Source organism: Durio zibethinus, chromosome 6, assembly GCF_047325235.1.
Source record: "Durio zibethinus cultivar Kanyao isolate XHJ-2024 chromosome 6, ASM4732523v1, whole genome shotgun sequence".
Taxonomy (NCBI): domain Eukaryota; kingdom Viridiplantae; phylum Streptophyta; class Magnoliopsida; order Malvales; family Malvaceae; genus Durio; species Durio zibethinus.
Window position 1 is genome coordinate 10511459 of NC_143167.1, and position 13018 is coordinate 10524476.

General features: G+C 30.2%; 1 protein-coding gene across 8 annotated transcripts; it reads right to left on the reverse strand.

The window, feature by feature from the left end:
• Positions 1–8828: 8828 nt before the first annotated feature.
• On the reverse strand, positions 8829–11243 carry LOC111286465 (uncharacterized). 8 transcript variants are annotated; one of them, XR_016342830.1, is made up of 5 exons: positions 11084–11243; positions 10266–10698; positions 9615–9755; positions 9397–9437; positions 8829–9301 (listed from the first exon to the last, which is right to left on the reverse strand). XR_016342830.1 is itself a non-coding variant. In XM_022876446.2 (3 exons), exons 2-3 carry the CDS (start codon positions 10352–10354, stop codon positions 9064–9066), a joined length of 327 nt encoding a protein of 108 aa, XP_022732181.2. In that variant the 5' UTR covers positions 10355–10698; positions 11084–11242; the 3' UTR covers positions 8829–9063. The 8 variants fall into 8 exon arrangements, 3 of the variants coding, with proteins under 3 accessions (XP_022732181.2, XP_022732182.2, XP_022732180.2); XR_016342827.1 differs by lacking the exon at positions 9397–9437; XR_016342826.1 differs by having other exon boundaries at positions 8829–9437.
• Positions 11244–13018: the final 1775 nt, after the last annotated feature.

A 13018-nucleotide genomic window follows, 5' to 3' on the forward strand; every position in this document is an offset into this window, starting at 1 on the left:
AATAGTGTTTGGAATGGTTGTTCTGACATTGGGGTAAAAAATTGTCTTGGTTGTGTAGAATGAGATTTATATTGAAAGGGGGTGAAAAAATGTTTAAGAGGTGAGGTCAAAGGTGGGTTGTTTGGTTGGTAAGAAGGAGGTGAAGTATAGGCTTGGTAAAAGGTATCATGCATTCTAATGTTGATAGTAGTGAAGATACTGTAATTAAAGGCTACTTGTTATTGCTATTGTTTTTGACAGAGCTGATTTTGGAGATCTACAAGTTGGTTTTTGAGACTTTTCATTTTTTTTCTCTTTCTGTAAAAGCATAAGTAAAATAAGTGTTGGTTTTCACCATGTATCGAAGTTTTTGATCTAAGGTTATTATTCTTATTTGAATGTCAAGAATAATATTCTGTAGATTTGTAAGGCTTTGATCAAAATGGTAACTAATTTATTGTGGCTTATTTTCTATCCTATACTGATATGCATTTTGTTGAATAGAGTTCTTTGTTTGCCAGTTTAAGACTACTTCTACTTGAGCAACACTTTTTTGGTTTCTATGTTGATCTTTATCAGTATGGTTTGGGATTTTTAAGATATGTTTGTATTGGTTCTTGTCAAATTCTTGGAAAAGAGAAAAATCTAAGTGATAAGACTATCCTTGTTGCATTATGCACACCTTAGGTAAAGGTTATTTTGAGTCTAAATTTTATGGAGCTTGGATTTTGCAAGGTTTGGGAAGTTTTTTGGTTTTTTTTCTTTTTTATGATAAATGACATAATAGTAAAACTTTCCTAAGAGTTCACCAAGGAGATCAACTTCAGGGTTTTTTTTTTCATATCTTTCTTTCAGTTTTTGTTATGAAGACTTTTTTTTTTTTTTGCTTTTTTAGATGATCATCATCATCATCATGAAAGAAGCTTCTGTATGTGTCTTTCTATCATCCTTTGCATCTGCAATCAATGTCCTAATAATAATGTTCTTATGAAGATCTGTATGTATATACAAGTTTTCCATCAGACTTGAAGTGTTTAACTGAAACATTTATCTTAGCTTGACGGGCATGTATCATGAATTGTGCAGGAAAGATGGTAGGGTTAGGAGTCTTTTTTCCTTTGTTGTGATCAAACTTAATTGTCATAGTGCCATGTTGGTATTTTTTTTGGATTGATGGTTAACTATTGAAAAAAATGGAAGAGTTTTTTGAGCTTCTAGAGTGGAATTCTACACAATGTAATAAAAGTGACAAAGGTATCATATGAAACAAATAGTTTCTTTTAAGAACCAAAATGGGTTAAGAAATTTAAAGGGGTGAATGAAAAGGTATTCAGGGTGTATTCCAAGAGATTGATTGGAGATATTTGCAAATCTTTTGAGTATCTTGGATTGGTATTTGACTAGGAGATGTAAGGTTTTCTGGTCAAGAGATTTGGTTGCAATTAATCTTAGTAACTCTAGAAAGAGTTTTTTTAATTAGGATGTTGTGAAATTTATCAGGAAGGTCAAATTCATCACCAAAGTGAGGATTTGTTGAAAGAAGAATAAAGGGATTTTTTGAGAAAGATGAAGGTGAGGGATTCCTATTGTACCAAGATGGCCTTGCTAGATACAAAATTCAAAGACTATAAATACGTAGTACTTGGCATAGTTGATATGACGCTTATTGTAGGAACTGTCTTCTTCACAATCTTCCCAAACTACAACATATATCTTTTCATGATCCGATACTGCAACTGTTTTAAAAGTTTAAATACAAATTGTAGGAACTGAGATGAAAGAATTCTAGGCAACCTTTAACTACCAAATGATATACAAAATCCAAGATCATGCCATAAACTTACTTCTATCTAACTCTGATAATGCTATATTTGTAAATCTAAAAGCTACAGATAAAAATTCCAAACATGTTTACATTCCAAAATAGATCTCTAATGAAGAACTTACCACTCTACTTCTAAAATCATGAACAACAAGTTACCAAAAGATTTGGAGAAATGATGAACCAATCCAACATTTTGGTTTTACCTATAAGACAAACCAAGGTGGCGCTGTGACAATTGAGTTTGATCACAGCAAAGAAAAAAAGACTGCTACCCTTACCATCTTTCCTACACAATTTATGATACAAGCTTGTCAAGCTAAGATAAATGTTCTAGTTACACACTTAAAATCTGATGGAAAGCCTGTACACACATACAATCTTCATAAGGACATCGCTATTAAAACATTGATTGCAGATGCAAAGGATGTCAGAAAGACACATACAAAAGGTTTCTTGATGATAATGATATCATTTTGCAAAAAAGCAAAAGAAAAAGTCTTCACAGTAAAAACTGAAAGAAAAGTATGAAAAAAAAGACCCTAAAGTTAATCTCCTTGGTGAATCCTTAGGAAAATTTGACTATTATGTCATCTATCCTAAAAAGATTAAAAACTAGAAAAACTTTCCAAACCTTACAAAATCCAACCTCCACAAAAACCAGACTCAAACCAACATTTACTCCAAATGTACATGATGCAACAAGGATAGTCTCATGACTAAGATTTTCCTTTCTTTTAAGAATTTAACAAGAACCAATATAGACACATCCCAAAAATCTTAAACCTCATTAACAAAGATCAATATGGAAACCAAAAAAGCATTGCTCAAGCAGAAGCAGTTTAAACTAGCAAACAGAGAACTCTATTCAATAGAATACATATTTGTACAGGATAGAGAATAAGCTAGAACAAGTCAGTCACCACTTTGATCAAAGCCTCACAAATCTATAGAATATTATTCTTGACATTCAAACAAGGATAATAACCTTAAATCGAGAACTTTGATACATGGAGGAAACTAACACTGGTTTTATTTATGTTTTCATAGAAAAAGAAATGAAAAATCTCAAAAACCAACTTATTGATCTCCAAAATCAACTCTGTCAAAAACAATAGCAACAAGTAGTTTTCAGTTATAGTATCTTTACTCCCATCAACATTGGAATACAAGATATCTCTTACCAAGTCTATACTCTGTCTCTTTACCAATTATATAACCCACCTTTAACCTCACCTCCTAAACCTTTTTCATCACTTTTCAATATAAACCTTCTTCTACACAACTAAGATAATTCTTTACCTCAATGTCGGAACAACCATTCCAAACTCCTTTTTCAGACCAACCTCTTTTTGGTACAATTGAAAAATGGATTCACATATTTAGAGAAATATAGTTAATTGACCAAAAACCCAAAAGAATGGCAGAACTACCACTTCTTAAACCCCCAAAACCAAAACCAAGCTCAAGCTTTATTGCTACCTTTTCAAACCTTACACTAGAACCAAAAATACCAGAACCAAAATCTCTAACACAACTCATGATATCACCCACTCCAAATACCACTCTTATACGTAAAATGCTCTAACAAATGGCATAAAAGATCTTCCTTAATTTTTTATTGAAGATATCTTTCCCAATAGATATAATTCATAATCTTAAATGAAAAGTGATAAAGATTTACATGAGTCATTTCATTTAAAGGATTCAGATGATACACTTCCTTAGATGTTCATGACAGAACAAATAGTTGAAGTACTAGATGACAATCCAAAAATACATAACCCTGATGTAATTGACATTGAACAACAACTTCTTCGAACACACACACAGTTTTTCATTCTACATCAAAGTTTTTAGTGTTCACTACTGATGAATTCTTCATTCAAAATGGCCTTCAAAATTTTAATAGTTCCTAGCATAAGGACTTGTTAAGTTAAATTTTACTCCCAATGTTACTATGAATATGGTTTTAATCAGATTTATTTCAAAATTGGTTGAAACCCTAAAAAACTATTAGGACAATATTGGTGAATATAGACAATTACAGTTTCTTTAATGCCTGACACTCATAGAAGTTGTATATCAATTTTCAGTAATATTTTATGAATAAGAAACCCATAGATTGAAAAAAATCAAAGAATAATTTTTAAACTTAAATGCTATTCACTTCATAAAAAAGATCTTGACAGATACTATTAACAAGTATCCTAGTATTTCTACATACTTGGTGGATTTGATAATGTCAACCTGAAGTAAGCATTTCTCAACTCTATTCTAAAAGAACTTGTCCAACAGATAAAAACTCAGCTCAACCTCAAGTCCCTTAATGTCAGAACCATGAACTTTGGTGATATTTACAAAATAATGATGAAATCACTGGATAAGATTTATAAAGAGCACAAATAAATTGCAAACTTGGTAAACAATTCCAGGAAAATGGAAAGACCATGTTTTTATTCCTATACAGGATTACAGATCACATGTTTTTCCAAGGATTTCACATGTCTTTGCAGCTAAAAGAAAAAAAATACCTCAAAAAATTTAAATCTCCTAAAAGCTCCCACTTTTTCAAACATAAAAAGCTGTTTAGACCAACAAAAAAGCCCAAGAGATTTCAAAAATTCAAGTTTGACATAAAGAAAAAAGTCTCAAAGCAAAAAGGAACAAGATGTTTTTTTTGTGGAAAACTAGGACACTATGTAAAGACCTACCATAAGTCAAATAAGAAGTCAGTAAAGATGATATAGGATATTGCTAATATCTCTAGCATTAATCTTTCAAATGAAGACCTTGAATCAGTCTTCTCTTTTGATGATAAACAAAATGAAAGATCATTGTTTATGATCAAATAGTTTGATGATGATAGCTCAAAGTCAGATATAAATGACTATTCAGATGATCATTATCTTGAGTACATGACAATCTAAAAACTCCAAAAAATCCAAACCCTTTAACCTCCAAAGATGCCTTTAGCCATAGTATAGATTGTCACCCATAAACACTCTTTTCTTATAACAGTTATAGTTTTTTTTCATACAAGTGCTACTCAAACCATAGCTAATCCCATTGTATTACCCAAAACACTTTGAAAAAAACAAAAAACCTTTTTCAAAATAGCTAATGAGATTGTATTCTCTACAAATTTATCAATAACCACTGTTAGCCTCTAAATATTCTCAGGTTATAAATAACCCAAAGAATTTTAGGATCACCACTTCCATAGAAAGACCTCGTTATTAGTTTTGATATCATTACCAGTATACCAAGTTTAAGACTTAGTGGAAAGGTATCAAATTTGAAAGTTATTTCAAACCTCTAAAAAACCTTTCAAACCTCTTTACCTTAACCATTCAGACAAATTTGTCCAAAAAATTCAAAGAAAAGCTACTATACTAAGGTCTTACTGAAATAGGATATTATAGTAAAATATATGTCTCCATAAAGGTCAAGCTACTAGTTCGACGTTATACAAAGAGGGTGCTAAGTCTTGAACACTGGCTAGAATACTTTTGTTATATATCTAACCATAGACTGCTTATGTTTGGTATTTCTTTAATGTGGCAATTGATCCCTCCGTTAGAATGGTATTAGAGTACAACTCTATATAAAATTCTTTTTCTTTTTTATTTTTAACACTGATTGGGATAGGAAAAGCCAAAAGAATTTTCTTTTTCATGGATTTAGTAGATATTAGTAGTTCATAACTTTTCACTTCTAGATCTTCCATTAGTTTATCTTTTCCTTTTTTTTTTCTGTGATTAAAAAATCTTCTTTCTCTATATTAAATTTTCTTTATGAAATGGATTATATCTCAGAATAGACAAAATCCCAACAAACAATCCTTCATATTATAAATCCCTCTATTGCTTTTTTCAATACCTACACTTCTTTTCCTAAATCCATAAAAATGCTTTTAAAACCAAAATACCAAGCTCTAAAAAAGTATATTCAAGCCACAAAGTTTAATCAATACATTCTCTTAGCAGAATCTCAATAGTATTTTGTTATTGAATTTTATTAAAAATAAAATTTTTATAATAAAATATATTAAAGAGTAAAAAAATAAAATATTAAAAAATAAAAAAATAACTTGAAAAAGACAAAAAGAAATGGTCCAGTCATTAAAAAGCAATTGGCCTCATTAAATAAAATAAAATTGCATTTATAGTAAAATATATAAAAATTTTAAAATATAAAATATAAAAAGATGGTACCGCCCAAAATAAAATATGGCCCCACTTAAAAATTAATTTTATAATAAAATATATAAAGAAAATTTAGAAAGACATAAAAATAAAATATTTTAAAAAATAAAAAATAACTGCAAAAAGCAAAAACAAAAACAATGAGTTTCATAAAAAATAGTGGGTCTTACTATAAAAATTAATTGTAAAGTAAAATATATAAAAAAAATTTAAAAAACAAGAAAGTAAAAAAAGGGAGACATGCCGTCCAAAGAAAAAAAAATAGAAATATAAGAACTGACACGTGGCGAACATTTGCAGCATTCCATATCCTCCCTTGCATTAAAAGGATCCTCATGGGATTAATGGATGACTTGTGTACTATTATTTTGGGTGGGTTATGAGTTTTGTGGAGCAAAAGTGATTGAATTTGAGTTTTGAATTTTGAGTTTGTTGAGTTTTGCAAGGTAAGGCATGGGTCAGGTTATTTTGTTTGGTTAATGTAAGATATCTCGGAGATTTTAATTTTCATTTGTGAGAATTTGAAAGGGAGGATTGACACCTGTTAGACATATGTATTTTTCCTTTTGTGGAGTATACACTTACCTTCATGCATTTTTTCCTTTGACATGTGGTAAAAGATTTCATTTTGCTTCCAAATAAAAGAAAAAAAGAAAGAGAGAAAAAAGTTCAGGGTCGACGATAGAGTCGGAAAGAAAAAAAGAGAGACATAAATGAGAGAAGGGAAATGAAATAGAAATTGGAAAGCCGAGGTGTCGATGGAAGGCTACTGGGAGAGGAGGTGGCTCGACAAAACCACAAGCTACGCTGGACATCCTACCAACGATACCAGCAGCAGTGGATGATTCCTCAGTTATTCTGAGTACTCTTCCATTCTTTGATTTGTCTCCTTCCTTATTCTCCACACTTTGCCTAACATTTTTTTCTCTCTCTCACCATGTATTTCTTAGTAATAAATAAGTGGATGGATGCATGCATAATCTATACCTTATACATTAAAAAATCCCAAAAGGGTTTGTGCAATTGACGTGCAATTAATGGGATTCTGGACCCTTAACTTTTGCTGTTAATGGTGTCTTTAAAGTTAATGCTTTACTTTTGCAACAATTTTTTAAAGGTTTTTCAATTCGTCTTTCTCAATCAATTTTGTTTTTTATTTTTTTATTTTTTTGTAACGATATTAAACTTGGGTTTTTCTTTAATAAAATTTTAGAAAGATTGGCATATGTCAAAGAAATGGGAGGTAAGTATCCAAATGTTATTCCTTGATTGGGTTCATCCTTAGTAAAGTCAAGTGAACACAGTTAGATATAGCTTTTAAGAAAATTCAATTTTTTTCTTCTTTGATATTTGTTTGTTCTGTTTATAACATTGTGGTAACTTATCAGGCTCAAATCTTGATGAAAAAATCTCACTAGCTGTTGGAAATGAAAATCTCATGGATCTCCACATTGTACCATCAACGTCTTAATTTAATGTTTGAGTTAGTTTAGTTTGCATGAATACTTATATTTTATAAAAAGTGTTCGTTATTTTGTAGAATTTCATCTGAAAATGTGTCTTTCCAAAACAATGTCAAATCATCTCTGCAGAGAAAAATTCAGCAAAGCATTGCAAAAGGAGGTATAAAACTACATTGTGACTATTTTGGTTTCAAAAATTGTCATAATAGTTGAATTCTAAAATTACTTTACTTAATTATGTTTTTGTTTTGTTTAATGCATCGATGAATTTATGTTGTACACAGGATTGAGCCTGTGTTGAGTGATTTGCTACCCAAGAAGGCCCCATTAATTGTTGTGAAATGGTTTGTATCTATTTTACTATTGTTTCGACAAGTTGCATACCTGAGACAAGCTATACAACACGTGTTTAGAGAAACAAGCAAGTATTGGAACTATGAAGTTCTATTTGTACACTTAGTGTATTTGTTGGGTTTTAGACCTTGTTTTTGTTCTAAACATTAGATTTCTTTTGGGTTTATGGTCTTAGATTTTAAAAATATTTTTCATATATGTTTTTCTTATTGATAGACTGTCATATACTGTCATTGTTGAGATTGTCGTGAAGGTGATTGTAATATATTTATGATCTATTTTATAAACAATGGTCAATGGGTTCTATTTTGTTATTATTATTATTATTTTAAATAGTCAGTTTTCTTATTATTCAATGTGTACCGTATAAGGTTGTTGTAAGCTTTAATTGATTTTTTTTCCCGAAATAATTTAGATAAAGAATAATATACCTGTTGGGTTCGTCCTATTATTTGTCGAAAATGATTTAATCATATATTTAGGGCCAATCTCTTCACTTTGAATGCTTTTCATTTCTAATGAAAAGTAGATTTTTTTTTTCTTAACGATATGCTAATAGACTAAGTCTGGCTGCAATTGAGTCGGTGACTGAGCCTATTGCATCAGGTGTGACTTGAGAAACTCTTTAAAATTTATGTTTTTACGCTATACGTGATATAAAGTATAACAAACCAGTTGGATTGTTTGCTTGCAAAATCGACAGACGAACAAATTGATCATTGAAATTCAGTGGTTAGAATATGAGCGAAAGATAGATTTAACATTATTGAATATGTAATACTACAATGTTTGACATTAGTGAATGTGCACTACTATAATGTTTAGTTGACATTAAAGTTGCTCTTGCATCTCATTAATAAATTATAAAAAAAAAAAAGGACTTTCACTTAAACTAGGGGGTTACCCGCGCTTCGCTTTTTTTGCACTGGAGCAACATATTACTGTAAGAATAATATATAATTGTTAACATTCATGGGAAGTAAAATAAATATAGACCGTGCAAGGATTAAGGTTTGTTGTTTTTCAATTAAGAGTTTTAGAATCAATGATTATAAAAATAAAAAAATATATAGAACAACACTCATCCCCAAGTGTGAGTAACATAGCATCAAGTAGCAAAATGAAAAATGCAGATATTTTTTTCTCCACATTCAAAGAAGTAAAATGAATATATATTTGGGAAGTTTTAGGACAACACACCTCAATTCGGATAGCACAACATCTTAAAAGGACAATGTTAGATGTTCTTCCCTTCTGCTAACCTTTTTGCACTCAAAGGGTGAGAAACCAAAATCTTCGATATCTCCCTGGATAACTTATTAACAACTACAGCTGTGTGTCTTGCTTCATCAGTATCATCTAAAGGCTTGGCTTCCAGAAGTAAGCGGTTGTCCTTCAATGGGTCGGTTCCTGATATATTTCCACTTAGTCTTGGTCCTTTAACAACAACTCCACATCGGTGTTCTGTTGCATGCCTGTAAGTGATTGAGTACATGGCTTAGTATTACATATTGAACAATAGGGCTTAAAGCTTCCAGCAATTCTTAACAGAGTTCACAAAGAACAAAACCTTCTCATGACCATCTAGCCAACAACTATAAGCATTTGTGCCTAAGACATTTCAAGGTTCAAAACTGTCAATTAAAGTAAAGTCCATAACCGAAATGGCTATGTGAAAATAAAACCTAGTTGAGTAAGCTAAACTTTTTTATATCCAGCAGAACCAAAGTGGAAGAATATAACTTCATAAATTGACAATTACAGCAATTAAAAACATCTGTACTTAACTCTTTACTTCATACTCAAGAAAAGAATGGAGCTTCATTCTATCCAGGGCAGCACAAAGTATAGGCCCGTCTTTTCAAAATGCCTGTCAGCTTTCCTACTTGTAATTATGCCAGTTTTCTCATCCGAGGTAGCAAAATTTGACTGGAAAGAGATTATTGGAATGGGTAATCATGTACAAAAACAAAATCATCAAGGTGTTCTGAAGAAAATATACGGAACGATAGCATATTAACTTGTTGGAAAAAAGAATAAGTATCATCTTTAAGACGATCGGCCCGTCATGTAAGTGATAAAGTCAGAAGCTAGATCATATCTGGTAAGGAGAAAGGAACTGTAAGTTTAATCATATAGAACCATCTCAGGCAACAATTATTAATCAATATTTTATATTAAATCTGAAAATAAAAATACAGCTTATGACCAAAATTTTCTTCATTCATATCAAAACTAATGTCCACATTACGCTTTAAGCTAATATATTGAAATTCTTGAATCATAAATTAATTATTTGTATTTGGATAGTATCAAGGCAGGCTTAATAAATGGTCCAATTACAGAAATAGTACCAGCAAATAATGTATTAAGAAGTGTAGGTGAAGAATGAATGGGAAAAAAAAAAAGAAAAAAGGAGAGCTAAACCAGGTTACACACCTTGAATGCAATATCTCCAGGTGACATTGCCAACCCAGCCCCCATGGACTTAAATGATCCTCGCCCTCGGTAATATACTCTCGGGTCATAGCCGCGAAAGATGTGCCGTGTCACTCCCACAACCCAAACCTACTTCCATAGGGTCCAGAGGCCATTAACTCTCGCTGATGCTATCGCATCCAAGTTTGGAACATCGGCAGCCTGCAAAGACATCTTATTCCCAAACGTTAGTATGAAGGTAATATGGTTCATCATGGCCATGCGCATGGCCTCCCCCCATCCTCTTCACTCCATTGGAATGAAACCCTCTATTGGCTGACTTGGAGAGAAACGATTGAGATGACGAAGTCAGAAGCATAGAAGCCGATCTCGGCCCACCGTTCAACGCCATGGCTTTTTTTTTTCTTTAACAAAGAACTCAACGGCTGTTTTTCTTGAACAATTAAAAAAATGTACACAGTGAATTCATAAAATTAAAGCCGAACTATAAGATGGGGATATCTCCCATTATAAGATAAGATCCAGAGGAATCAGAAAAAAGCTAAAGAAGACATGCAAAAAAAAAAAAAAAAAAAAAACGACCCATTAAAAAGTGAATTAAAACAAAACCCAATAAGAAGAAAAAAAATATATATAAAAAGAGTGAGAATTTATTATTAACTGAATAAAATAAACTTTAAAAGTGATTAAGGAAGAAAAACTTTCTTGAGCTGAATATCATTGGGTAAATCAATGAAAACCCCAACATCACAAAATCAAGAAAATCAAGAATTGATCAACAGTCACGATAAAAAAAGTTTAGGGAAAACATGCCGTACATGCAGAATTTAGTTGCCGCTGGTGGAAGAGCAAGGAGTAAGCACCGGTGATCGGCAGCCCGAAGAGAAAGGGGGAGAGAAAAGCTTTGGGACAACTTGAACATTGATTATTTCAACAGAAGCTTATGGAGAAGCTTTAGTTTGTTCTTTCCAAATTTATCCTCCAAGTTATATTTATTACATTGATAAGGTGTACAGAAAATGAAAATAAGGGGGTAGCTTTTAATGTATGTATACACATTAAAATGCGAACAACTATGAAGGTAAGGTCAATTATCCCATTTTATTTATAAAATTTCTTTTTTTTTTATATGACTCTTATTCTTAGTAAAAGCCATATTTTACTTTTAAGTTTTAACATTAGGTATTGTATATTGATTTCTTGAAAAAAAAATGTATGTATTAAGCATTTTTTTTCTTTTTTTTTTTTTGTTTATGTGGATACAAAAAAGATTTAAATTTTTTTTTAAAAATTTTTGCGGGCAATCTTTTGGAGCTTTGCTCTTTAATACTTTTTTGTTGTTGAACCAAATTTCTTTTTTTTTTTTTCAAAGATATGATACTTGAGGTGAGATTATTATCATCAATAGATCGTAAAATTCTAACTCTTAAAGAATTATTATTTAAGCAATATACCAATATAAATTTCTTATTCTTCACTATAAAATATCTAATGTATTCAAGTATCCATGTATATATTTAATTACAACTTTTTAAAAATATATGTGCTAAAGAGTCTTCTAATGCACTTAATAATTGTACTTAAGAATTCTTGATAATATGTTTTATTTTTAATATATTTCTCACTTATGTGTTTATCTATCTCAATTTAATTATTTGATTAATTAATGTATGAATGTATTGTGTAAGAGAAATATAATCCTCAATACTCCAAAACCACTAATAGAATAATACATATATATTATTAATCTTAACGTGTATTTATTATTAATCTTAACCCGAAGTACGGGTAACATATTAATATTTATTAGATATAGCCCATGATTTTTGGAATTTGTGAAAGAAAATAATTTCTATATTTTTATTTTTTTAATTTTTTATTCACTCTATTAAAACCGAAGAGCATTTCGAATTTTTCCAAATCAAATAAAGAACAGTTGACTTAAATACAATAAATGTAAACATTTTTTTTATGTAAATTTAAGACTTAAATCTAAGTAAATGTAGCACATGACTTCGGAACTTGTCATAGCTCCATCCATCTATAATGGCAAGGAAACTAACTAGTAGAATAGTTGACAATACTTTTTGTTGGGATTTTTTATTTTCAATTTACAAAGGGTTCAATTTTCAAGATAATCTATTTAAGTATTAAGAATTTTAAGTTTAGTATTGTCTTTTTGAGGATTAAAAATGATTATTTGTAAGCCACTAGGTGATTATTTGTAGGCTACAAGGTCTATCACAAAATTTTAATTTGGTGCATAATTAGTAATTACATCATTATTAAACTCAATCGGACCTACGCGGTCAAACTGAACAATTTGATAAGCTGGCCCTTAATTCGAGTTGTTTCCATATTTGAACTATTTATGCAATTAAGTAGGAAAAAGTTGAATTGATTTATCAAGTTTATGAAAAAAATGGAGATTGTTGAGTTTTTTTATCATTCCGAGTCAAACCAATATGATTTTTTATATACTAATTATTGATTCATTCATTTTTTTCACTAAAAGAAAATTTTTTTTTCAAAGGAAGTTAAAAATTAAAAAAAAAACACATTTTAAAAAACTAAACATTAAAAAAACTTTATAAGCTTAGTTTTGTTTGTAAATTTTTTAAGTAATAAATAAATATTTTTAATTCTTATATCATAATATGCACATAAAAAAATATTTATATATTATAATTTTTTATATTATTTTAAAATATTTCTATTAATACAAATTGATTCGAATGATACAATGATTGAAT

Excerpts from the sequence above, each read along its gene's own strand:
- LOC111286465 (XM_022876446.2), bottom strand. The coding sequence starts at position 10,354 with ATGACCCGAGAGTATATTACCGAGGGCGAGGATCATTTAAGTCCATGG. Across the intron at positions 9,302-10,265 it reads CTGGAGATATTGCATTCAAG|GCATGCAACAGAACACCGAT; the intron begins GTGTGTAACCTG and ends AATCACTTACAG.